The 24,680-nt window shown below is 50.9% G+C and overlaps 1 protein-coding gene across 9 annotated transcripts in view; it reads left to right on the top strand.

Annotated features, from left to right (window-relative positions):
• SLC41A3 (solute carrier family 41 member 3) overlaps positions 1 to 24,680 on the top strand; it is a 133,766-nt gene that overhangs the window by 102,042 nt on the left and 7,044 nt on the right. For 8 of the 9 annotated variants that reach the window (XM_063941204.1, XM_063941200.1, XM_063941203.1 and 5 more), the window contains 3 exons: positions 11,295 to 11,402; positions 13,408 to 13,479; positions 23,325 to 23,469. In XM_063941204.1, the coding sequence (XP_063797274.1) occupies positions 11,295 to 11,402; positions 13,408 to 13,479; positions 23,325 to 23,469 (325 nt within the window). Of the gene's footprint in view, positions 1 to 3,597; positions 3,850 to 11,294; positions 11,403 to 13,407; positions 13,480 to 23,324; positions 23,470 to 24,680 lie in introns of those variants that run through there. The other variant, XM_063941206.1, reaches the window with a different exon arrangement.

Below are 24,680 nucleotides of genomic sequence, written 5' to 3'. Positions count from 1 at the left end.
TGCCTAGGTCATTGTAACCACTCTGTTTTATTACATATCATCTTGTTATCCGCAGAAAGGCAGACAGTCCTTTCAGTACCAGTAATGTAGCCGGTATTGCGTATGCATCGATGCTACTACTGGTGCAAGCCCTTCCCCTGGTGTACAGCCGTGCGTCTGACTGTGCAAGCACTCTGGTGTACAGCCGTGCGTCTGACTGTGCAAGGACTCTGGTGTACAGCCGTGCGTCTGACTGTGCAAGGACTCTGGTGTACAGCCTGGGTTTGACTGTGCAAGGTCTCTGGTGTACAGCCTGAGTCTTACTGTGCAAGGACTCTGGTGTACAGCCGTGCGTCTGACTGCAAGGACTCTGGTGTACAGCCGTGCGTCTGACTGTGCAAGGACTCTGGTGTACAGCCTGGGTTTGACTGTGCAAGGACTCTGGTGTACAGCCTGAGTCTGACTGTGCAAGGACTCTGGTGTACAGCCGTGCGTCTGACTGCAAGGACTCTGGTGTACAGCCGTGCGTCTGACTGTGCAAGGACTCTGGTGTACAGCCTGTGTCTGACTGTGGAAGGACTCTGGCGTACAGCCTGTGTCTGACTGTGCAAGGACTCTGGTGTACAGCCGTGCGTCTGACTGTGCAAGGACTCTGGTGTACAGCCTGTGTCTGACTGTGCAAGGACTCTGGTGTACAGCCTGTGTCTGACTGTGCAAGGACTCTGGTGTACAGCCTGTGTCTGACTGTGCAAGGACTCTGGTGTACAGCCGTGCGTCTCACTGTGCAAGGACAAGGGTGTACAGACCTGTGTCTGACTGTGTAAGGACCCTGGTGTACAGCCGTGCGTCTGACTGTGTAAGGACCCTGGTGTACAGCCATGCGTCTGACTGTGCAAGGACTCTGGTGTACAGCCATGCGTCTGACTGTGCAAGGACTCTGGTGTACAGCCGTGCGTCTAACTGTGCAAGCACTCTGGTGTACAGCCGTGCGTCTGACTGTACAAGGACTCTGGTGTACAGCTGTGCGTCTGACTGTGTAAGGACTCTGGTGTACAGCCGTGCGTCTGACTGTGTAAGGACTCTGGTGTACAGCCGTGCGTCTGACTATGCGAGGACCCTGGTGTACAGCCGTGCGTCTGACTGTGTAAGGACTCTGGTGTACAGCCGTGCGTCTGACTGTGCAAGGACCCTGGTATACAGCCGTGCGTCTGACTGTGCAAGGACCCTGGTATACAGCCGTGCGTCTGACTATGCGAGGACCCTGGTGTACAGCCGTGCATCTGACTGTGCAAGGACCGTGGTATACAGCCGTGCGTCTGACTATGCGAGGACCCTGGTGTACAGCCGTGCGTCTGACTGTGTAAAGACCCTGGTGTACAGCCGTGCGTCTGACTGTGCAAGGACTCTGGTGTACAGCCATGCGTCTGACTGTGCAAGGACTCTGGTGTACAGCCATGCGTCTGACTGTGCAAGGACTCTGGTGTACAGCCATGCGTCTGACTGTGCAAGGACTCTGGTGTACAGCCGCGCGTCTAACTGTGCAAGCACTCTGGTGTACAGCCGCGCGTCTAACTGTGCAAGCACTCTGGTGTACAGCCGTGCGTCTGACTGTACAAGGACTCTGGTGTACAGCCGTGCGTCTGACTGTGTAAGGACTCTGGTGTACAGCCGTGCGTCTGACTTTGTAAGGACCCTGGTGTACAGCCGTGCGTCTGACTGTGCAAGGACTCTGATCGCTAGAAGGCGATTCTTGCACTGCTGTGATCAGATAGTCGCCGCCTACAGAGGAGGGTATATTAGCTGTGCAAGTGTGAGAACGCCTGTGTAGCAAAGCTGTACAAACAGATCTTGTGCAATCTCTGCACAGTCCAGGACTTACTCAGCCGCTGCGATTACTTCAGCCTGTCCGGGACCGGAATTGACGTCAGACACCCGCCCTGCAAACACATGGACACGCCTGCATTTTTCCACCCACTCCCAGAATAATGGTCAGTTACCACCCACAAACGCCTTCTTCCTGTCAATCTCCTTGTGATCACCCATGCGAACGGATCCGTCACACAAACCCATCGCTGTGCGGCAATCTGCTTTGTACCCGTGCGACGCGCCTGCGCATTGTGGCGCATATGCATGCGCAGTTTGGACCTGATCGCCAGCTGTATGAAAACGCAGTCTAGCGATCAGGTCTGAATTAGCCCCAATGTTTTAACCCTTAGCGGTAGATTTATCAAAGCTTGGAGAGAGAGAAAGTACCAGCCAATCAGCTCCTAACTGCCATGTTACAGGGTGTGGGGCAAATGTATTAAGCCTGGAGAAGGGATAAAGCAGTGATAAGTGGAAGGTGGTAACGCACCAGCCAATCAGCCCCAACTGTTATTTTTAATATCCATAATGATTGGCTGGTGCGTTATCACCTTGCACTTATCACTTCTTTATCACTTCTCCTGGCTTAATAAATCTGCCCCTATGTTTGAAAAATGATAGTTAGGAGCAGAATACATACTGTACTATATCCTAGCGGTCACATGACTGACCGCAGTATCCCGACATCGGAGGGGGTAAGTATTCTACCCTCCCCTGTCCCTAACCCTTGGTGGGTTGGCGGCTAGGGCTAACACCCCGCCCTAGTGCCTATCCCCCCGGGCCCTAACCCTTTCCCCCGAAACTCACCTTCGGGATGTCGGGTTTTGGTGTTCTGGCGCTGATGTCCTGAGTGGTTTAGGGATTCCTGCATCGGTCACGTGACCACCGGGATGCTAAACGCATCCCTTAGGAGCCAATTAGCTGGTACTTTATCTCTGTCCACTATATTTATTTATTTATTTATTACCAGTTATTTATATAGCGCACACATATTCCGCAGCGCTGATATCACTCTCCGTGGTTTGATAAATCTCCCCCTCAGTCCAGTCTCTCAGGGAAACCCTGGAAACAGATCTCTATCTAGAGGTTCATAAACCAGGTAAAGACAAAGTTGACGACAGCTGATAAAGATCTCTGGCTGCAGGTTGGCCGCTCTCCGGGAACGCAGCCACCCTCCTGATATTACCATCAGTCATCTCCTTCCCGGCACGCACAGCCACGAGAGAGAGCGACCTGCACATCTCCTCTTCCTCTATCTCCTTCTCTGAATCTGCAGCTTATTCCGGGGAAGCGGATCTGATATCCTACTGATAGAAAGCCAGAGGAGTGGGGTTGATTACTACGTGACGGGATTCTACACCTTGTTCTGGAGAGATAGCGCTGCCTGTCATACTATACCACTACATTATCAGCTACAACCACACGGCTCATTGGAAAAAGACTATTGTAGCCTGAGGACCTGCAGACCTTAGATCTGGTCAGTCTTGTTCTTTGCAGTCGTCACTTGTTTAGTGAAACGTATATTGCACAAGGAAACCTCTCCGTAACCTCCTCTCGTGTTTCGCTCGCCAATGGTTAAGGCTCAGTTGAGCCTGAAGAAGAGACTTCACCTTTATACCATTTCCCACCTATGGGTCCACACTGTGCATGAGATCTGCTTAGTCCTCCTGGAATGGTTTACGGACGGTTCCTAAACTCCCACCATGTCGACCCCAGAATGAAGAACGACGTCGTTCAGTATCGGTCTCTGGCCTGCTGGTTTTGCAGGTCCCCCGATTCCGTTTTGGACCCGCTGGTTATGGGTTAAGAGAGATGGTGCTCACTCAGTTAGACTTGGAGTTCTGTTATTACGGAGGGAAGCTGAGAGGTTTCAAATGCAAACTGTCCAGGTCGCCCCATGGGTTCCTCCCAGAGACCTTCTTCTCCATAGCTGCCCAGGTGTTTTTGCCCTTCCTGATGGCCGGGCTGGGTATGGTGGCAGCTGGCCTGCTGATGGACATATTTCAAGTAGGTATCGCTGAATGGCGGACATTGAGATTGCTGCTGCCCGCTTTGTCTTGCGCTATTGCACAGAATGTTTGTGCCCCCAGTTTGGTTATTCAGTGACTAGGATGCGCCTGTACGGTAATGTCCTTGATCAACTGTAGCGGAATAACCCAACAATGGGGCAGTTATGTTGTATCTCAAGGCAATTCGCGACCCAACTTTATATTATTCAATAGACAGATTTTATTGTGGTCATTGTGCCGTCCTAAAACACTGCTGTTGATTCTTAGCAACTCCTGGGTGTATGAGACACACACACAGTGTTACACACAGGTGACACAATTGCTGGCTTGGGCACGTCTTCCCTAAGCAGCATAATCCAAATGTAAAGCGCAACAGAATATGTTGGTGCCATATACATAACTGTTACTAAAGAAGATGACTTTTATCCTGGCTGAGGGGGGGGACGACGACACAGAAGCGTTACAAAAATGTGTAGATACGTTCATGCTGTGTCCAGTATAATCCTGCAGACAAAGTGGATTTTTAAAAATAAAAACAATGGTGTAATCAGTTATTTATTACTGTCTGTGCACTAGTATACACATGTGTAGAAGTGTCAGTGCAGCGCCGCAAAGCAATGCGGTTATTCTGCGGTTTGGGGGCGTCCTTTGCGATTTGGTATCATGGGAGATTGAAGAGGTGAGGATTTTACATTGGTGTGTGGGAGGGGGCTTTCCCTTTGTACAGAGTACCCACACTCATCCCCCAGTCCCTCACGAGCATCAGATTTTGTGGGATCGGACATTGGATATTACTGTCAGCGAGAACTGAAAGCGGCTGTGATTTCTGGAAGACTGTAAATATGACACGTGATGAGAACAGACCCACACCGGGGTAAACTGTATTTTATGAGATTAAACCAAAAGTTGTAAATAATTCAAATAAAGGGTTACTGCAGTCAGTGACAGTAGGCGAGACTGCAGACCTTTCTCCAGCACGCAAAGGGTTAATAGACTTTTGTACATTGGCACGTGTGTGTGTGTGTGTGTGTGTGTGTGTGTCTGTCTACCAGCAGTACTACTTGATCCATTATACCAGGCAGGAGCAGCCTGCTTTTCATGTGCTGTAGAACTACAGGTCCCAGCATGTCTTACCAGAGTCTGTTAGTCCCCCTAGAGCAGAGGTTCTCAAACTCGGTCCTCAGCACCCCACACAGTGCATGTTTTGCAGGTAACCCAGCAGGTGCACAGGTGTATTAATTACTCACTGACACATTTTAAAAGGCCCACAGGTGCAGCTAATTATTTCACTTGTGATTCTGTGAGGAGACCTGCAAAACATGCACCGTGTGGGGTCCTGAGGACCGAGTTTGAGAACCTATGCCCTAGAGCAGGGGTGGGCAATTATTTCAGCTGAGGGGCCACTTGACACTTTCTTGTCACTATCCGTGGGCCACGCATAAAATAGCAGCTCCCAGCTCCCCCCCCCACATGCCAAAAATATAGGGACGTGGCTTCGTGTGGAAGGGGCATGGCCAACAAATAATACAGATTCATATTAGGCTGCTCCATTATTCAAATTGCGCCACACAGTAGCGCCACTCACACACATTACACCAGGTAGAGCCCCTTTTACACACATTATGGCAGGTAGAGCTCCCTTATACACAGTATGGATGGTAGAGCCCCCTTTTACACATTACAGCAGGTACAGCCCCCTTTTACACATTACAGCAGGTACAGCCCCCTTTTACACATTACAGCAGGTACAGCCCCCTTTTACACATTACAGCAGGTAGAGCCCCCTTTTACACATTACAGCAGGTAGAGCCCCCTTTTACACATTAACATTTTATTTGGGATAATCATTGAGCAGCAAGCAAATTATCCAGTGTCTTGTGGCCCCTGGGGAAAGGTGTGACACAGTGATAGAACCGGGGGGTGACACAGTGACAGAACACGGGGGGGTGACAGAGTGACAGAACACGGGGGGGGGTGACAGTGACAGAACATGGTGGGTGACACAGTGACAGGACACGGGGGGTGACACGGTGACAGAACACTGGGGTGACACGGTGACAGAACACTGGGGTGACAGTGACAGAACGCGGTGGGGGTGACACAGTGACAGAACACGGGGGGTGACACGGTGACAGAACACGGGGAGGTGACAGTGACAGAACACTGGGGTGACACGGTGACAGAACACGGTGGGGGTGACAGTGACAGAACACGGGGGGGGGTGACACGGTGACAGAACACTGGGGTGACAGTGACAGAACACGTGGGGGTGACACAGTGACAGAACACGGGGGTGTGACACAGTGACAGAACACAGGGGGTGACAGAACACTGGGGTGACACGGTGACAGAACACGGTGAGGGTGACACAGTGACAGAACACGGGGGGTGACACGGTGACAGAACACGGTGGGGGTGACACAGTGACAGAACACGGGGGGTGTCATGGTGACAGAACACGGGGGGGTGGCATGGTGACAGAACACGGGAGGGGTTGGTACAGCGAGAGCTAAAGATCTCTTCCCCCAACCTAAAAACAGTCTGACGCCACTGCCCGCACACACAAATATACGCACACTAACACACACACTTTATTTCTTACACTCACTTTTTCCAGTAACTCACTAATCTGGCTGGCAGTGCAGGAAGGATTGATCTGTAGTAGTCTGCTCGTCCCTGTAGCCCCGCCCCCTGAGGGCCCGTGTAGCCACGCCCCTTCATTGGCCCGTGGCTCCGCCCCTTTTTCGGCTGAACACAGCCGTTGTCACTGGGGACTCTGGAGGCGCCGTGCAGCAGCAGGGGAGACTGCATCGGCAGCTTGAAGGTACTGCAGAGCAATGACAAGCTGTCGGGCCGCTTGTCATTGCTCGCTGGTGGGAGGCAGTGGGCCGGGCAGGATCGGTTTGCGGGCCGCATCCGGCCCGCGGGCCGTATTTTGCCCACCCCTACCCTAGAGCATAGGTTCTCAAACTCGGTCCTCAGGACCCCACACAGTGCATGTTTTGCAGGTCTCCTTACAGAATGGCAAGTGAAATAATTAGCTCCACCTGTGAACCTTTTACAATGTGTCAGTGAGTAATTAATACACCTGTGCACCTCATGGGTTACCTGCAAAACATGCACTGTGTGGGGTCCTGAGGACCGAGTTTGAGAACCTGTGCCCTAGAGCATAGGCAAACGCAGGGGCGGTTTCTGGTTGCCTGGAAACCCCCCTTTTTTTGGCAAGTGGCTTAAATTCTGACAATAGCAATGGTATATAATACGAGTACTAGAGCTGCCGCCACTTCATGCAGTTTAAGAGACAGAGCAGAGCTGCTACATATGCCCAGTGGAAGCAGCTTCTTCTACTACTAAGTTTGCTGTGTGTGTGGATATGAGCCCTCAATCGGTGCACCGGACCATAGAGGAGCTACCAAGAAGAAGAGACAGGAGCCTTACCATGAGGTGGGAGAATGTGAGCTTAGAAAGTGCAGTACTAGTTCTATTATTTTGTATATTTATTTATTTATTATGGTATGTTAACCTTTTCCTGACCACACATTTATATTATTGAAATGTTTGATGCAGCCTACACTATAGACCAGGGGTGGCCAACCAGTCAGAGTCAAAGAGCCAAAAAATCTTGTTAGGTACATCAAAGAGCCGAAGGCGAGCATGCAAAAATGGGGTGTGGCCTTGTGCCCGCTAGGCCACGCCCTGGTATAAAATACATTGAAAAAGCCAGATCCACATAAATACATTTTTAAAGCCAGGTCCAACATAAAATACATTGAAGAAGTCACTTCCGCATAAAATAATTGAAAAAGCCAGAACCATATAAAATATAATGAAAGACGATTCACATAGTACACTTCAGCTCTCCCACGTGTCACTTCAGCCAGCACCCTGCTGTGTCACTCCAGCTAGCTTCCCCACGTGTCACTCCTGCTACCACCCTCCTATATCACTTCATCCAGCTCTCCCATGTGTCACTCCTGCTACCACCCTCCTATATCACTTCATCCAGCTCTCCCATGTGTCACTCCTGCTACCACCCTCCTATATCACTTCATCCAGCTCTCCCATGTGTCACTCCTGGTAGCACTCTCCTATGTCACTTCATCCAGCTCTCCCATGTGTCACTCCTGGTAGCACTCTCCTATGTCACTTCATCCAGCTCTCCCATGTGTCACTCCTGGTAGAACCCTCATGTGTCACTTCAGAGCCCCCCCCCCAACTCATGCCATTGTAGCAGCTCCTTATTACCCCTTTCACACCGCACAAATATCCCGGTATCGATCCGGCAATATGCCGGGTCAACACGGGTTGGTGTGCGGTGTGAATGGACCATGGTCGAAATTCCTGGCTCGCCTGACCCGATAATTCAACCCAGGTTATAAGCAGTACGGATGGCATAATGGTTAGCATTACTGCCTCACAGCACTGAGGTCATGGGTTTGATTCCCACTATGGCCCTAACTGTGTGGAGTTTGTATATTCTCCCTGTACTTGTGTGGGTTTCCTCCCACAATCCAAAAATATACTGGATCCCAACAAAATTAACCCTAGCGTGTATGTGTGTGCGTGTACATGTGGTAGGGAATATAGAGTGTAAGCTCCACTGGGGCAGGGACTGATGTGAATGGCCAAATATTCTCTGTACAGTGCTGCGGAATGTGTGTGCGCTATATAAATAACTGATAATAATAATACTAATAATAGATGTTATTCCTGGGTTGAATACCGGGCCAGTGGCAGCATAAACGGGTTCCCGGGTCGATGGGACCCGTTTACTACTTAGGGAGAGGCGGCACGGAGATGAGCTCATCTCCCAACGCCGCCTCCACCCCCGCTGCCGCCCCCGCCCCCCTACAGCTATGGCAACCGACCCAGCAAATTGCTGGGTCGGGAAGCCACATGTTAGGGTCCAATGCCGGATCCCACCCGGGAAGGACCGTTTCTAATTCTCAGGTGGGATCCTGCATTGGCAATGTGAAAGGGGCTTAAGGATCCTCTGTTTGACGGTGGGTGTTTTATCTCTAGTTTCTAGCTTCCTCAGTCCACAGCCCTTGTAGTACTTCTGCGTGTCTTTCTGGAGTGCAGTGGTTACCGGATCTGTTGTGGTCACGTGACTTCAAGTGTCGGGAGCCACATTTAAAGAAAGAAAGAGCCACAGGTTGGCCACCGCTGCTATAGACTATCTATAGTGTTAAAAATGTATACTGTATTCCATACAGGATCCAGTGCATAAAATGACCAATGTTTACATGTATACCCCTTTTCCACTAGTGTAGCACGTGCGACCCGTGCTACAGCCCCCTGCAGACAGCGCTCACCAACCCGGGTTGGTGACGCGCTAGTGACGCGGCAGGGGCGGCGCTGGGAGATCACATTATCTCCCAGCGCCGCCCTCCCTTTGCACTGTGAACGGGAGCCGTGTCGCCTCGACACGGCACCCGTTCACACTAGACAGCTAGCCGGGTTGAACACGTGTTCAACCCGGCTAGCTACCCGGGTAGGATTCCCGGATCACTTGATCTGGGAATTTGCTGGGGAACCCTTTCCCACTAGGGAAAAACACGGGTAAATGCGCGCCCCCGCGCACTGATCCGTGTTTAAAAAAACTAGTGGAAAAGGGGTATAAGGTGGAGGGTCGTTACTAGCTTCTTCTAATGGGGGATTCTGGATTGCATTTGGAAACCCCCCTCTAGAAATCCTGCGTTTGCCACTGTAGAGGGCAAACAAAAGGAAAAAATGTAGAAATTTTTTATTTTTTTTTACTTTACAAGACATAGGGGGTCATTCCGAGTTGATCGTAGCTGTGCTAAATTTAGCACAGCTACGATCTTCCCTGACATGCGGGAGGACGCGCAGCACAGAGCTAGCCCGCCCCACATGTCAGTGCGGCCCCCTTTCCCCCTTGCAGAAGTGCAAAGGCATCGCACAGCAGCGATGCCTTTGCACTTCAAGAGTAGCTCCCGGCCAGCACAGTTTTAGCGTGCTGATCGGGAGCTACTCTTCGCTCCCCGGCCCGCAACGGCTGCGTGTGATGTCACGCAGCCGCTGCGGCCCGCCCCCCGTTCGGTCTGGCCACGCCTGCATTGGCCAGACCAAACCCACAAAACGGCGGCCAAACCGCCGTTCCGCCCCCTCCCACCCAGCGATCGCGCAGCAGGGACCCGTTCGTTAAAACGCAGCGAGCGAACGGGTCAGAATGACCCTCATAATCCTGATCAAACCCTATGACAGACATGGATACCATTACTATAAACATCAGGAAGAACCGCGCAATTCATTGCTGTTTTAGCCTAATGTCTCCCCTGGGTCATTTGTGCATTATCTTATATAATAAAAGGCTAACGCTGCTCCTCACCTCTATGGGGGAAATGCGAGTGTTTTGCACGCGGCGCCCACTAGATGGCGCTTGAAGCAGCAATTCAGGTATTGCTCCGTTCTGGTGCACACAGCCGCTGGCGCTGACATGACTGTTATGTTGTTCCGTCATTTTGGCGGGCTGGTAACCAGTAGAAATCCTTCCCAGCTCCGGCCATAATAACAGTAGCAGATGATCTCTAGCAGTGATGGGGAACCTTTGACACTCCAGCTGTTGTTGAACTACACATACCAGCATGCCCTGCTACAGTTTTGCTCCTTGGCTATGCTAAAACTGTTGCAGGGCATGCTGGGATGTGTAGTTCAGCAACAGCTGGAGTGCCAAAGGTTCCCCATCACTGATCTATAGGATGAGATATCAGCAGTCTTGGTGCAGCCAGCATCTGGCCTCGTCCTGTCAGTACGGAATCTGTCATTTATATAATGTGTGTAATACAATCGGAAAGGTTTCAGGTGCGTCGTGGCTGGATGAGTAGGATTTTCATCCCATGTAATTCTACATAGTTATTTTATAAGACGAGGGTTGTGCGTATTGCTGTGCGTTAATCAGTAAGGAACTTGTACACTGACGTTTCACTCCACCTACAACTACCACCCAGGGGTCATCTTTCTCTTTAATCTACTATAATGTTGCTCGGTCTGTCCTCCTTTTGGTGACACCAGAAAGGAAGGAGACAGATATAACATGGTCCTCAGTGATACAAGCCTCTCTGTCATGACTGGCCAGCATGCCATGCAGTGTGGAAGCATGTATGGTGTAAGGAGTAGTGTAATAGAGAAGTCCTGTACAGTAACTCCCACCATCCTCGCCCAGGTGGGTGTAACCGGGCGCCATACTCAGGGGTGCCACAGTGTGGCTGGAGATCTGCGTAATGAAGCATCCTAGGGGATGGAGATTCTCAGAGAGGAGATGTCTGGACTGAATGTATAATCCATACGGCCTCCTTGATGTTTGAGATTACAATCGCCTTATATATGAGGACGCCATATGCTTGTCTACAGACCTCACCGGAGGCTGCCTGCGTAAAAGTCTTCTCATCCTCCTGCCCGTTGTGTTTATCTGTCTTTCAGCACTGGGATGTCTTCAAAACCATTACAGAGATCTTTATTCTGGTTCCAGCTCTGTTGGGTCTCAAAGGCAACTTGGAGATGACTTTGGCTTCTCGCCTCTCTACCGCAGTAAGTCCTCACATTCATGAGTGGGTCTGTCCTGCCGTCTGTAGGTCTGCCCGTCTGTCAGTCCATCCATGCGTCTGCCCATCTGTCCCTCTTCCAGTGGGTCCATCCATAGGTCTGTCCCTTCATCCGCAGATCTGTGTGCATGCCTCCCACATTTAATGAGAGTCTTATTAGCTCCCACATCAGATCCAGGATTCTGTGCCTCTGGTATTTGTAAATGAGACCTCCAGAGTTGGCTAATGACTACAATCTACTAGAGGTGTCAGGGTCTTATGTACATGGTAGGGGTATGTAGATACGGCTCTGGTGTACGGGGTATGTAGATACAGCTCTGACGTATGTGATAGGGGTATGTTGATAACGGTTCTGGTGTCCGTGGTAAGGATATGTAGATACGGCTCTGGTGTACAGGGTATGTAGATATGACTCTGCTGTATGTGGTAGGGGTATGTAGATATGACTGTGGGGATCATGGTAGGGGTATGTAGATACGGCTCTGGTGTACGTGAAAGGGGTATCTAGATATGGCTCTGATGTACGTGGTAGGTGTATGAAGATACGGCTCTGGTGTACGTGGTAGAGGTATCCGTTGTAAGGGTATGTAGATACGGCTCTGGTGTACGTGGTAGGGTATCTAGATACGGCTCTGATGCACGTGGTAGGTGTATGAAGATATGGCTCTGGTGTACGTGGTAGGGGTATCTGTGGTAAGGGTATGTAGATACAGCTCTGGTGTACGTGGTAGGGGTATGTAGATACAGCTCTGGTGTACGTGGTAGGGGTATGAAGATATGGCTCTGATGTACATGGTAGGTGTATGAAGATATGGCTCTGGTGTATATGGTAGGGTATCTGTGGTAAGGGTATGTAGATACAGCTTTGGTGTACGTGGTAGGGGTATGAAGATATGGCTCTGGTGTACGTGATAGGTGTATGAAGCTATGGCTCTGGTGTATGCGGTAGGGGTATGTAGATACAGCTCTGGTGTACGTGGTAGGGGTATGAAGATATGGCTCTGGTGTACGTGATAGGTGTATGAAGCTATGGCTCTGGTGTATGTGGTAGGGGTATCTGTGGTAAGGGTATGTAGATACAGCTCTGGTGTACGTGGTAGGGGTATGTAGATACGGCTCTGGTGTACGTGGTAGGGGTATGAAGATATGGCTCTGGTGTACGTGGTAGGGGTATGAAGATATGGCTCTGGTGAACGTGGTAGGGGTATGAAGATATGGCTCTGGTGTACGTGGTAGGTGTATGAAGCTATGGCTCTGGTGTACATGGTAGGGGTATCCGTGGTAGGGGTACGTAGATACGGCTCTGGTGTACATGGTAGGGGTATCCGTGGTAGGGGTACGTAGATATGGCTCTGGTGTACGTGGTAGGGATATGAAGATATGGCTCTGGTGTACGTGATAGGTGTATGAAGCTATGGCTCTGGTGTATGTGATAGGTGTATGAAGCTATGGCTCTGGTGTACATGGTAGGGGTATCCGGGGTAGGGGTATCCGTGGTAGGGGTACGTAGATACGGCTCTGGTGTACGTGGTAGGGGTATGAAGATATGGCTCTGGTGTACGTGGTAGGTGTATGAAGCTATGGCTCTGGTGTACATGGTAGGGGTACGTAGATACGGCTCTGGTGTACGTGGTAGGGGTATGAAGCTATGGCTTTGGTGTACGTGGTAGGGGTATCCGTGGTAGGGGTACGTAGATACGGCTCTGGTGTATGCGGTAGATACGGATCTGGTAGTGCAGATGTGGGCATGGAGTGATATACATCTATAATACAGAGATGACACTTACCCTCACTTACCAAACCCACAATATCTGTGACGCTAGCCCCTGGAACCGTATAGCCATATAGCAGGATATATGAGGCTTTGGTAAAACACACACATATTCCCTGATATGTACAAGGATGACATCATTGCTGCAGAAATGGCAATGGTTTTGTTGTACCGTCTCGTGTCCTCTCCCCTGAATCCTTTACCCTGTCTATATTTACAGGCGAACACAGGTCAGATGGATGACCCCAGCGAGAGGTGGAAGATGGCAATCAGTAATTTGGCGTTAATTCAGGTCAGTCTGATCATCTTCATGTCAGTTAAGCTTCTCATTACATTGCCCCGCAAGGAGTGTAGACAACCATCTTGTGGGCGGAATCATTTTCCTGTAGAATGCACCCAGTCCACCATGTGCCAGTGTGATCACTGAGGCACGAGGCATGAAGTGATGTCACTAGTCCTTAGCAAATTGATAGGCTGGACATGGTGGCATATGAGTTTACGGGGAAGGTGGCAGAATTTGCAGATCGTTTGGGCAGACAGAGTGGTGGAGGTGGGCACAGTTATGGTGTTTATAGTAAAATATGGAGTAGCCATGCTGATGTGGCTCATGTGCAGAATTGGGATAGGATGGAGAGTAGGCATGTGCCGTACAGTTCCACATTCCAATAAATAAATACTTTTATCGGAAACATATTCAGATGTGTCCTGCCCCCGTCCTCTTCTCTAAACTGTAGTGTGTCCTGCCCCCATCCTATTCTCTGCTGTAAGCTGTAGTGTGTCCTGCTCCCGTCCTCTTCTCTGCTCTAAGCTGTAGTGTGTCCTGCCCCCGTCCTCTTCTCTGCTCTAAGCTGTAGTGTGTCCTGCCCCGTCCTCTTCTCTGCTGTAAGCTGTAGTGTGTCCAGCCCCCGTCCTCTTCTCTACTCTAAGCTGTAGTGTGTCCTGCCCCCGTCCTCTTCTCTGCTGTAAGCTGTAGTGTGTCCTGCACCCGTCCTCTTCTCTACTCTAAGCTGTAGTGTGTCCTGCCCCCGTCCTCTTCTCTGCTCTAAGCTGTAGTGTGTCCTGCCCCCGTCCTCTTCTCTACTCTAAGCTGTAGTGTGTCCTGCCCCCGTCCTCTTCTCTGCTCTAAGCTGTAGTGTGTCCTGCCCCGTCCTCTTCTCTACTCTAAGCTGTAGTGTGTCTTGCTCCCGTCCTCTTCTCTACTCTAAGCTGTAATGTGTCCTGCCCCCGTCCTCTTTTCTGCTCTAAGCTGTAGTGTGTCTTGCCCTCGTCCTCTTCTCTGCTCTAAGCTGTAATGTGTCCTGCCCTCGTCCTCTTTTCTACTCTAAGCTGTAGTGTGTCTTGCCCTCGTCCTCTACTCTGCTCTAAGCTGTAGTGTGTCTTGCTCCCGTCCTCTTCTCTACTCTAAGCTGTAGTGCGTCCTGCCCCCGTCCTCTTCTCTGCTCTAAGCTGTAGTGTGTATTGCCCCCGTCCTCTTCTCTGCTCTAAGCTGTAGTGTGTCCTGCCCCGTCCTCTTCTCTACTCTAAGCTGTAGTGTGTCCTGCCCCGTCCTCTTCTCTACTCTAAGCTGTAGTGTGTCCTGTCCCCGTCCTCTTCTCTGCTCTAAGCTGTAGTGTGTCCTGCCCCGTCCTCTTCTCTGCTCTAAGCTGTAGTGTGTCCTGCCCCGTCCTCTTCTCTACTCTAAGCTGTAGTGTGTCCTGCCCCGTTCTCTTCTCTACTCTAAGCTGTATTGTGTCCTGCCCCCGTCCTCTTCTCTGCTGTAAGCTGTAGTGTGTCCTGCTCCCGTCCTCTTTTCTGCTCTAAGCTGTAGTGTGTCTTGCCCTCGTCCTCTTCTCTGCTCTAAGCTGTAATGTGTCCTGCCCCCGTACTCTTCTCTACTCTAAGCTGTAGTGTGTCTTGCCCTCGTCCTCTTCTCTACTCTAAGCTGTAATGTGTCCTGCCCCTGTCCTCTTCTCTACTCTAAGCTGTAATGTGTCCTGCCCCGTCCTCTTCTCTGCTGTAAGCTGTAGTGTGTCCTGCCCCCGTCCTCTTCTCTGCTCTAAGCTGTAGTGTGTATTGCCCCCGTCCTCTTCTCTGCTCTAAGCTGTAGTGTGTCCTGCCCCGTCCTCTTCTCTACTCTAAGCTGTAGTGTGTCGTGCCCCGTCCTCTTCTCTACTCTAAGCTGTAGTATGTCCTGCCCCGTCCTCTTCTCTACTCTAAGCTGTAGTGTGTCCTGCCCCCGTCCTCTTCTCTAAGCTGTAGTGTGTCTTGCCCCCGTCCTCTTCTCTGCTCTAAGCTGTAGTGTGTCCTGCCCCGTCCTCTTCTCTACTCTTAGCTGTAGTGTGTCCTGCCCCGTCCTCTTCTCTGCTCTAAGCTGTAGTGTGTCCTGTCCCCGTCCTCTTCTCTGCTCTAAGCTGTAGTGTGTCCTGCCCCGTCCTCTTCTCTGCTCTAAGCTGTAGTGTGTCCTGCCCCGTCCTCTTCTCTACTCTAAGCTGTATTGTGTCCTGCCCCCGTCCTCTTCTCTGCTGTAAGCTGTAGTGTGTCCTGCCCCCTCCCTCTTCTCTTCTCTAAGCTGTAGTGTGTCCTGCCCCTGTCCTCTTCTCTGCTGTAAGCTGTAGTGTGTCCTGACCCTGTCCTCTTCTCTGCTGTAAACTGTAGTGTGTCCTGCCCCTGTCCTCTTCTCTGCTGTAAGCTGTAGTGTGTCCTGCCCCCGTCCTCTTCTCTGCTGTAAGGTGTAGTGTGTCCTACCCCCGTCCTCTTCTCTGCTGTAAGCTGTAGTGTGTCCTGCCCCCATCCTCTTCTCTGCTGTAAGCTGTAGTGTGTCCTGCCCCCGTCCTCTTCTCTGCTCTAAGCTGTAGTGCGTCTTGCCCCCTTCCTCTTCTCTACTCTAAGCTGTAGTGTGTCTTGCCCCCGTCCTCTTCTCTTCTCTAAGCTGTAGGGTGTCCTGCCTCCGTCCTCTTCTCTGCTGTAAGCTGTAGTGTGTCCTGCCCCCATCCTCTTCTCTGCTGTAAGCTGTAGTGTGTCCTGCCCCCGTCCTCTTCTCTACTCTTAGCTGTAGTGTATCCTGCCCCCGTCCTCTTCTCTACTCTAAGCTGTAGTGTATCCTGCCCCCGTCCTCTTCTCTACTCTAAGCTGTAGTGTGTCTTGCTCCCGTCCTCTTCTCTACTCTAAGCTGTAGTGTGTCCTGCCCCCGTCCTCTTCTCTGCTCTAAGCTGTAGTGTGTCCTGTCCCGTCCTATTCTCTGCTCTAAGCTGTAGTGTGTTCTGCTCCCGTCCTCTTCTCTACTATAAGCTGTAGTGTGTCCTGCCCCTGTCCTCTTCTCTACTGTAAGCTGTAGTGTGTCCTGCCCCTGTCCTCTTCTCTGCTGTAAGCTGTAGTGTGTCCTGCCCCCGTCCTCTTCTCTGCTCTAAGCTGTAGTGTGTCTTGCCCCCGTCCTCTTCTCTGCTCTAAGCTGTAATGTGTCTTGCCCCCGTCCTCTTCTCTGCTCTAAGCTGTAGTGTGTCCTGCTCCCGTCTTCTATTCTGCTCTAAGCTGTAGTGTGTCCTGCTCCCGTCCTCTTCTCTGCTCTAAGCTGTAGTGTGTCCTGCCCCCGTCCTCTTCTCTACTCTAAGCTGTAGTGTGTCCTGCCCCCGTCCTCTTCTCTTCTAAGCTGTAGTATGTCCTGCCCCCATCCTCTTCTCTGCTGTAAGCTGTAGTGTGTCCTGCTCCTGTCTTCTTCTCTGCTCTTAGCTGTAGTGTGTCCTGATCCCGTCCTCTTCTCTGCTCTAAGCTGTAGTGTGTCCTGCCCCCGTCCTCTTCTCTACTCTAAGCTGTAGTGTGTCCTGCCCCCGTCCTCTTCTCTTCTAAGCTGTAGTGTGTCTTGCCCCCGTCCTCTTCTCTGCTGTAAGCTGTAGTGTATCCTGCCCCCGTCCTCTTCTCTGCTGTAAGCTGTAGTGTGTCCTGCCCCCGTCCTCTTCTCTGCTGTAAGCTGTAGTGTGTCCTGCCCTTGTCCTCTTCTCTACTCTTAGCTGTAGTGTATCCTGCCCCCGTCCTCTTCTCTACTCTAAGCTGTAGTGTTTCCTGCCCCCGTCCTCTTCTCTACTCTAAGCTGTAGTGTGTCCTGCCCCCGTCCTCTTCTCTGCTCTAAGCTGTAGTGTGTCTTGCCCCCGTCCTCTTCTCTGCTCTAAGCTGTAGTGTGTCCTGCCCCGTCCTCTTCTCTACTCTAAGCTGTAGTGTGTCCTACCCCGTCCTCTTCTCTACTCTAAGCTGTAGTGTGTCCTGCTCCCGTCTTCTTCTCTGCTCTAAGCTGTAGTGTGTCCTGCCCCGTCCTCTTCTCTACTCTAAGCTGTAGTGTGTCTTGCCCCCGTCCTCTTCTCTGCTCTAAGCTGTAGTGTGTCCTGCTCCCGTCTTCTTCTCTGCTCTAAGCTGTAGTGTGTCTTGCCCCCGTCCTCTTCTCTGCTCTAAGCTGTAGTGTGTCCTGCTCCCGTCTTCTTCTCTGCTCTAAGCTGTAGTGTGTCTTGCCCCCTGTCCTCTTCTCTGCTCTAAGCTGTAGTGTGTCCTGCTCCCGTCTTCTTCTCTGCTCTTAGCTGTAGTGTGTCCTGCTCCCGTCTTCTTCTCTGCTCTAAGCTGTAGTGTGTCTTGCCCCCGTCCTCTTCTCTGCTCTAAGCTGCAGTGTGTCCTGCCCCTGTCCTCTTCTCTGCTGTAAGCTGTAGTGTGTCCTGCCCCTGTCCTCTTCTCTGCTGTAAGCTGTAGTGTGTCCTGCCCCTGTCCTCTTCTCTGCTGTAAGCTGTAGTGTGTCCTGCCCCCGTCCTCTTCTCTGCTCTAAGCTGTAGTGTGTCCTGCCCCCGTCCTCTTCTCTGCTCTAAGCTGTAGTGTGTCCTGCCCCGTCCTCTTCTCTACTCTAAGCTGTAGTGTGTCCTGCCCCCGTCCTCTTCTCTGCTCTAAGCTGTAGTGTGTCTTGCCCCCGTCCTCTTCTCTGCTCTAAGCTGTAGTGTGTCCTGCTCCCGTCCTCTTCTTTGCTCTTAGCTGTAGTGTGTCCTGCTCCCGTCTTCTTCTCTGCTCTAAGCTGTAGTGTGTCTTGCCCCCGTCCTCTTCTCTGCTCTAAGCTGCAGTGTGTCCTGCCCCTGTCCTCTTCTCTGCTGTAAGCTGTAGTGTGTCCTGCCCCTGTCCTCTTCTCTGCTGTAAGCTGTAGTGTGTCCTGCCCCTGTCCTCTTCTCTGCTGTAAGCTGTAGTGTGTCCTGCCCCCGTCCTCTTCTCTGCTCTAAGCTGTAGTGTGTCTTGCCCCCGTCCTCTTCTCTGCTCTAAGCTGTAGTGTGTCCTGCCCCCGTCCTCTTCTCTGCTCTAAGCTGTAGTGTGTCCTGCCCCGTCCTCTTCTCTACTCTAAGCTGTAGTGTGTCCTGCCCCCGTCCTCTTCTCTGCTCTAAGCTGTAGTGTGTCTTGCCCCCGTCCTCTTCTCTGCTCTAAGCTGTAGTGTGTCCTGCTCCCGTCCTCTTCTTTGCTCTAAGCTGTAGTGTGTCCTGCCCCCGTCCTCTTCTCTTCTAAGCTGTAGTGTGTCCTGCCCCTGTCCTCTTCTCTTCTAAGCTGTAATGTATCCTGCCCCCATCCTCTTCTCTGCTGTAAGCTGTAGTGTGTCCTGCGCCCGTCTTCTTCTCTGCTCTTAGCTGTAGTGTGTCCTGATCCCGTCCTCTTCTTTGCTCTAAGCTGTAGTGTGTCCTGCCCCCGTCCTCTTCTCTGCTCTAAGCTGTAGTTTGTCTTGCCCCCGTCCTCTTCTCTTCTAAGCTGTAGCGTGTCCTGCCCCTGTCCTCTTCTCTACTCTAAGCTGTAGTGTGTCTTGCTCCCATCCTCTTCTCTACTCTAAGCTGTAGTGTGTCCTGCCCCTGTCCTCTTCTCTGTCTAAGCTGGTGTGTTCTGCCCCCGTCCTCTTCTCTGTCTAAGCTGTAGTGTGTCCTGCCCCCGTCCTCTTCTCTGCTCTAAGCTGTAGTGTGTCTTGCCCTCATACTCTTCTCTGCCTAAGCTGTAGTGTGTCTTGCCCCCGTCCTCCTCTCTGCTTTAAGCTTTAATGTGTCCTGCCCCAGTCCTCTTCTCTGTCTAAGCTGTAGTGTGTCCTGCTCCCGTCCTCTTCTCTACTCTAAACTGTAGTGTGTCCTGCCCCCGTCCTCTTCTCTACTCTAAGCTGTAGTGTGTCCTGCCCCCGTCCTCTTCTCTACTCTAAGCTGTAGTGTGTCCTGCCCCCGTCCTCTTCTCTGCTGTAAGCTGTAGTGTGTCCTGCCCCGTCCTCTTCTTTGTCTAAGCTGTAGTGTGTCCTGCTCCCGTCCTCTTCTCTACTCTAAACTGTAGTGTGTCCTGCCCCCGTCCTCTTCTCTACTCTAAGCTGTAGTGTGTCCTGCCCCCGTCCTCTTCTCTACTCTAAGCTGTAGTGTGTCCTGCCCCTGTCCTCTTCTCTGCTCTAAGCTGTAGTGTTTCCTGCTCCCGTCCTCTTCTCTGCTCTAAGCTGTAGTGTGTCTTGCCCCCGTCCTCTTCTCTGCTCTAAGCTGTAGTGTGTCTTGCCCCCGTCCTCTTCTCTGCTCTAAGCTGTAGTGTGTCCTGCCCCCGTCCTCTTCTCTGTCTAAGCTGTAGTGTGTCCTGCCCCTGTCCTCTTCTCTGCTCTAAGCTGTAGTGTGTCCTGTCCCCGTCCTCTTCTCTGCTCTAAGCTGTAGTGTTTCCTGCTCCCGTCCTCTTCTCTGCTCTAAGCTGTAGTGTGTCTTGCCCCCGTCCTCTTCTCTGCTCTAAGCTGTAGTGTGTCTTGCCCCCGTCCTCTTCTCTGCTCTAAGCTGTAGTGTGTCCTGCCCCCGTCCTCTTCTCTGTCTAAGCTGTAGTGTGTCCTGCCCCTGTCCTCTTCTCTTCTAAGCTGTAGTGTGTCCTGCCCCCGTCCTCTTCTCTGTCTAAGCTGTAGTGTGTCCTGCCCCTGTCCTCTTCTCTACTCTAAGCTGTAGTGTGTCTTGCCCCCGTCCTCTTCTCTACTCTAAGCTGTAGTGTGTCCTGCTCCCATCCTCTTCTCTGCTCTAAGCTGTAGTGTGTCCTGCCCCTGTCCTCTTCTCTACTCTAAGCTGTAGTGTGTCTTGCCCCCGTCCTCTTCTCTACTCTAAGCTGTAGTGTGTCCTGCTCCCATCCTCTTCTCTACTCTAAGCTGTAGTGTGTCCTGCGCCTGTCCTCTTCTCTACTCTAAGCTATAGTGTGTCCTGCCCCCGTCCTCTTCTCTACTCTAAGCTGTAGTGTGTCCTGCTCCCATCCTCTTCTCTGCTCTAAGCTGTAGTGTGTCCTGCCCCCGTCCTCTTTTCTGCTCTAAGCTGTAGTGTGTCCTGCTCCCGTCCTCTTCTCTACTATAAGCTGTAGTGTGTCCTGCCCCTGTCCTCTTCTCTGTCTAAGCTGTAGTGTGTCCTGCCCCCGTCCTCTTCTCTGTCTAAGCTGTAGTGTGTCCTGCCCCCGTCCTCTTCTCTGCTCTAAGCTGTAGTGTGTCTTGCCCTCATCCTCTTCTCTGCCTAAGCTGTAGTGTGTCTTGCCCCCCTCCTCCTCTCTGCTTTAAGCTTTAATGTGTCCTGCCCCAGTCCGCTTCTTTGTCTAAGCTGTAGTGTGTCCTGCCCCAGTCCTCTTCTCTGTCTAAGCTGTAGTGTGTCCTGCCCCGTCCTCTTCTCTACTATAAGCTGTAGTGTGTCCTGCCCCCGTCCTCTTCTCTACTATAAGCTGTAGTGTGTCCTGCCCCTGTCCTCTTCTCTGTCTAAGCTGTAGTGTGTCCTGCCCCTGTCCTCTTCTCTGTCTAAGCTGTAGTGTGTCCTGCCCCTGTCCTCTTCTCTGCTCTAAGCTGTAGTGTGTCCTGCCCCCGTCCTCTTCTCTGCTCTAAGCTGTAATGTGTCCTGCCCCCGTCCTCTTCTCTGCTCTAAGCTGTAGTGTGTCTTGCCCCCGTCCTCTTCTCTGCTCTAAGCTGTAGTGTGTCCTGCTCCCGTCCTCTTCTCTGCTCTAAGCTGTAGTGTGTCCTGCCCCGTCCTCTTCTCTACTCTAAGCTGTAGTGTGTCCTGCCCCCGTCCTCTTCTCTGCTCTAAGCTGTAATGTGTCCTGCCCCCGTCCTCTACTCTGCTCTAAGCTGTAATGTGTCTTGCTCCCGCCCTCTTCTCTACTCTAAGCTGTGGTGTGTCCTGCCCCCGTCCTCTTCTCTGCTTTAAGCTGTAGTGTGTCCTGCCCCCGTCCTCTTCTCTACTCTGGTAGAGCTCACCTTTCCTACTCCGGACAAGGGCAGTAAAGAAGCCACTTCTCTCCAGGAAAAACATCATGTACAGACTAATATTCTGCAAAATGTACAGGGATTGGACTGTTGAGGACTGGGGTAAAGTAATTTTCTCTGATGAATCCCCTTTCAGATTGTTTGGGTCATCTGGAAAAATGCTTGTCCGGAGAAGGAAAGGTGAGCGCTACTTTCAGTCCTGTGTCATGCCAACAGTAAAGCATCCTGAGACCATTCATGGTGGGGTTGCTTCTCAGCCAAGGGAGTGTGCTCACTCACAATTTTGCCTAAGAACACAGCCATGAATAAAAAATGGCACCAAGACATCCTCCAAGAGCAACTTCTCCCAACCATCCAAGAACAGTTTGGTGAGGAACATTGCCTTTGCCAGCATGATGAAGCACCTTGCCATAAGGCAAAAGTGATAACTAAGTGGCTTGGGGAACAAAACATCTAAATTTTGGGTCCATGGCCAGAAAACTCCCCAGACTGTAATCTCATTGAGAATTTGTGGTCAATCCTCAAGAGGCGGGTGTACAAACAAACACCCTCAAATACTGACAAACTTCAAGCATTGATTAGGCAAGAATGGGCGGCCATCAGTCATTATGTGGCCCAGAAGTTGATTGACAGCATGCCAGCGTGACGTGCAGAGGTCTTGAAAAAGAAGGGTCAACACTGCAAATATTGGCTCTTTGCATAAACTTAATATAATTGTCAATAAAAACCTTTGACACTTATGAAATGCTGTAATTTTACTTCAGTATACCATAGTCACATCTGACAAAAAGGTCTAAAAACACTGAAGCAGCAAACTTTGGGGGTCATTCCGAGTTGATCGCTCGCTAGCTACTTTTAACAGCTGTGCAAACGCATAGTCGCCGCCGACGGGGGAGTGTGTTTTCGCTTTGCAAGTGTGCGAACGCCTGTGCAGCCGAGCGGGACGAAAAAGTTTTGTGCAGTTTCTGAGTAGCTCTGGACTTATTCAGCCCTTGCGATCACTTCAGTATTTTTGGTCCCGGAATTGACGTCAGACACCCGCCCTGCAAACGCTTGGACACGCCTGCGTTTTTCCAAACAGTCCTTGAAAATGGTCAGTTGACACCCATAAACGCCTTCCTCCTGTCAATCTCCTTGCAATCGGCTGTGCGAATGTATTATTCGTAAAATCCATCGCCCAGCAACGATCCGCTTTGTACCCGTACGACACGCGTGCGCATTGCGGTGCATATGCATGCGCAGTAGTAACCTGTTCACTGCGCTGCGAAATACGTCAGCGAGCGATCAACTCGGAATGACCCCCTTTGTGACATCCAATACTTGTGTGATTCTCAAAACCTTTGGCCGTGGCTGTAGAGTCTGAACTTGTTCATTATCATAGCAAAGCGGACATTTACTGGGAATTGAAGTCTTTTAAACTGGAAGTAAAAGTTATTGGGAATTTGTGGAATAAGTACTTTCCCACCTTTACCGCATCCTGTCAATATAGCGGCCTTTATAAAGTTTCTTTGAAGAGATTTAAGGAGGATTCAAGTTTCCCATCAGTATTATTGTCACACCAACCTTTAAGTTTATAAGATGTGCAGGTAATCCTGACGCTGATAAATTATATAGGAATGCAGGAGGATAGTGTACTGCATCTTCTACATTCATGATAGTAGAAAAATGCTGCAGTTTTCATGAAAATCTGTTCAGTCATTTTTGCGCCAACTTAGAATAAACTGGCAGACGTACCGTTCTTATAAGTGTAGATAACTGTTATCTCCACCAGATGGCAGCAGGAATATAGTAACTGTACTCTTTCTGCGTCACTTGAGTGTGATGGGTAAAAGGAAATGATGGTACATCAGAACAGGGAGTGCAGTACAGCCGAAGCTTCCAGTCATGCTGTTATATAATACACACTATATAAACGTTCTGTGTTATAGGTTCAGGCCACGGTGGTCGGACTGTTGGCTGCCGTAGCTGCCGTCATCTTAGGCGCTCTGTCTAAAGGTTACGTGGAACTGGATCAAGCGGCCGTCCTCTGCGCCAGCAGCGTCACCACAGCGTTCATCGCTGCTCTATCATTGGGTGAGAGCTGAAGTTTGTATTTGCTCTAGCTGACTTGGGTTAATTCCTGCATCAGCCACTTCCTGCTCTCCCGCATGCATAGACGTGCCCAAGAGCTGGGCAAGGGGTGTGCGACCATCCCCACACATAGGCTAACAACCATCATCCCCAGACAAGGACTACTTATCTGAGCGGCACTCTCTCCTCCCTGCATCTCAGCCAGCTCCAAAGGAAGCGGCAACCTTGTTATGAATCCAAGATGTGAAATTGCTGTATCCAGATAGAGAGGTTTCACAACGGCCATCTTGGATTCAAAAAGAGTCTGACTCTACCCTGGGAGCCAGCTGAGATGCCGGGGTAAATGTCACTTATAGTAGAGTTTGAGGCTGTCCACACCCCATATGCATGATGTGTGTGCCTACATGGAAACGTGCAGGCAGCAGCTGGGAAGGGCAGGTGCGGCTTTTTAAAAGCCCCCTTCAGCCAAACATTTATTACACAGATACAACTCGGTTGTGATGGACCTACCCTAAACGTATGACAATGTAAGTGGGTATGAGGGAAGACTGATTGGGTCAAAGGGTGAGTTAAACAATACATTGAGTAAAAATTAGAGATGAGCGCCTGAAATTTTTCGGGTTTTGTGTTTTGGTTTTGGGTTCGGTTCCGCGGCCGTGTTTTGGGTTCGAACGCGTTTTGGCAAAACCTCACCGAATTTTTTTTGTCGGATTCGGGTGTGTTTTGGATTCGGGTGTTTTTTTCAAAAAACACTAAAAAACAGCTTAAATCATAGAATTTGGGGGTCATTTTGATCCCAAAGTATTATTAACCTCAAAAACCATAATTTACACTCATTTTCAGTCTATTCTGAATACCTCACACCTCACAATATTATTTTTAGTCCTAAAATTTGCACCGAGGTCGCTGTGTGAGTAAGATAAGCGACCCTAGTGGCCGACACAAACACCGGGCCCATCTAGGAGTGGCACTGCAGTGTCACGCAGGATGTCCCTTCCAAAAAACCCTCCCCAAACAGCACATGACGCAAAGAAAAAAAGAGGCGCAATGAGGTAGCTGTGTGAGTAAGATTAGCGACCCTAGTGGCCGACACAAACACCGGGCCCATCTAGGAGTGGCACTGCAGTGTCACGCAGGATGGCCCTTCCAAAAAACCCTCCCCAAACAGCACATGACGCAAAGAAAAAAAGAGGCGCAATGAGGTAGCTGTGTGA

Source organism: Pseudophryne corroboree, chromosome 9 (genome assembly GCF_028390025.1).
Source record: "Pseudophryne corroboree isolate aPseCor3 chromosome 9, aPseCor3.hap2, whole genome shotgun sequence".
Classification (NCBI taxonomy): Eukaryota; Metazoa; Chordata; class Amphibia; order Anura; family Myobatrachidae; genus Pseudophryne; species Pseudophryne corroboree.
Note: the sequence above shows the minus strand (reverse complement) of the source record. Positions and strands in the feature narration are given on the sequence as shown.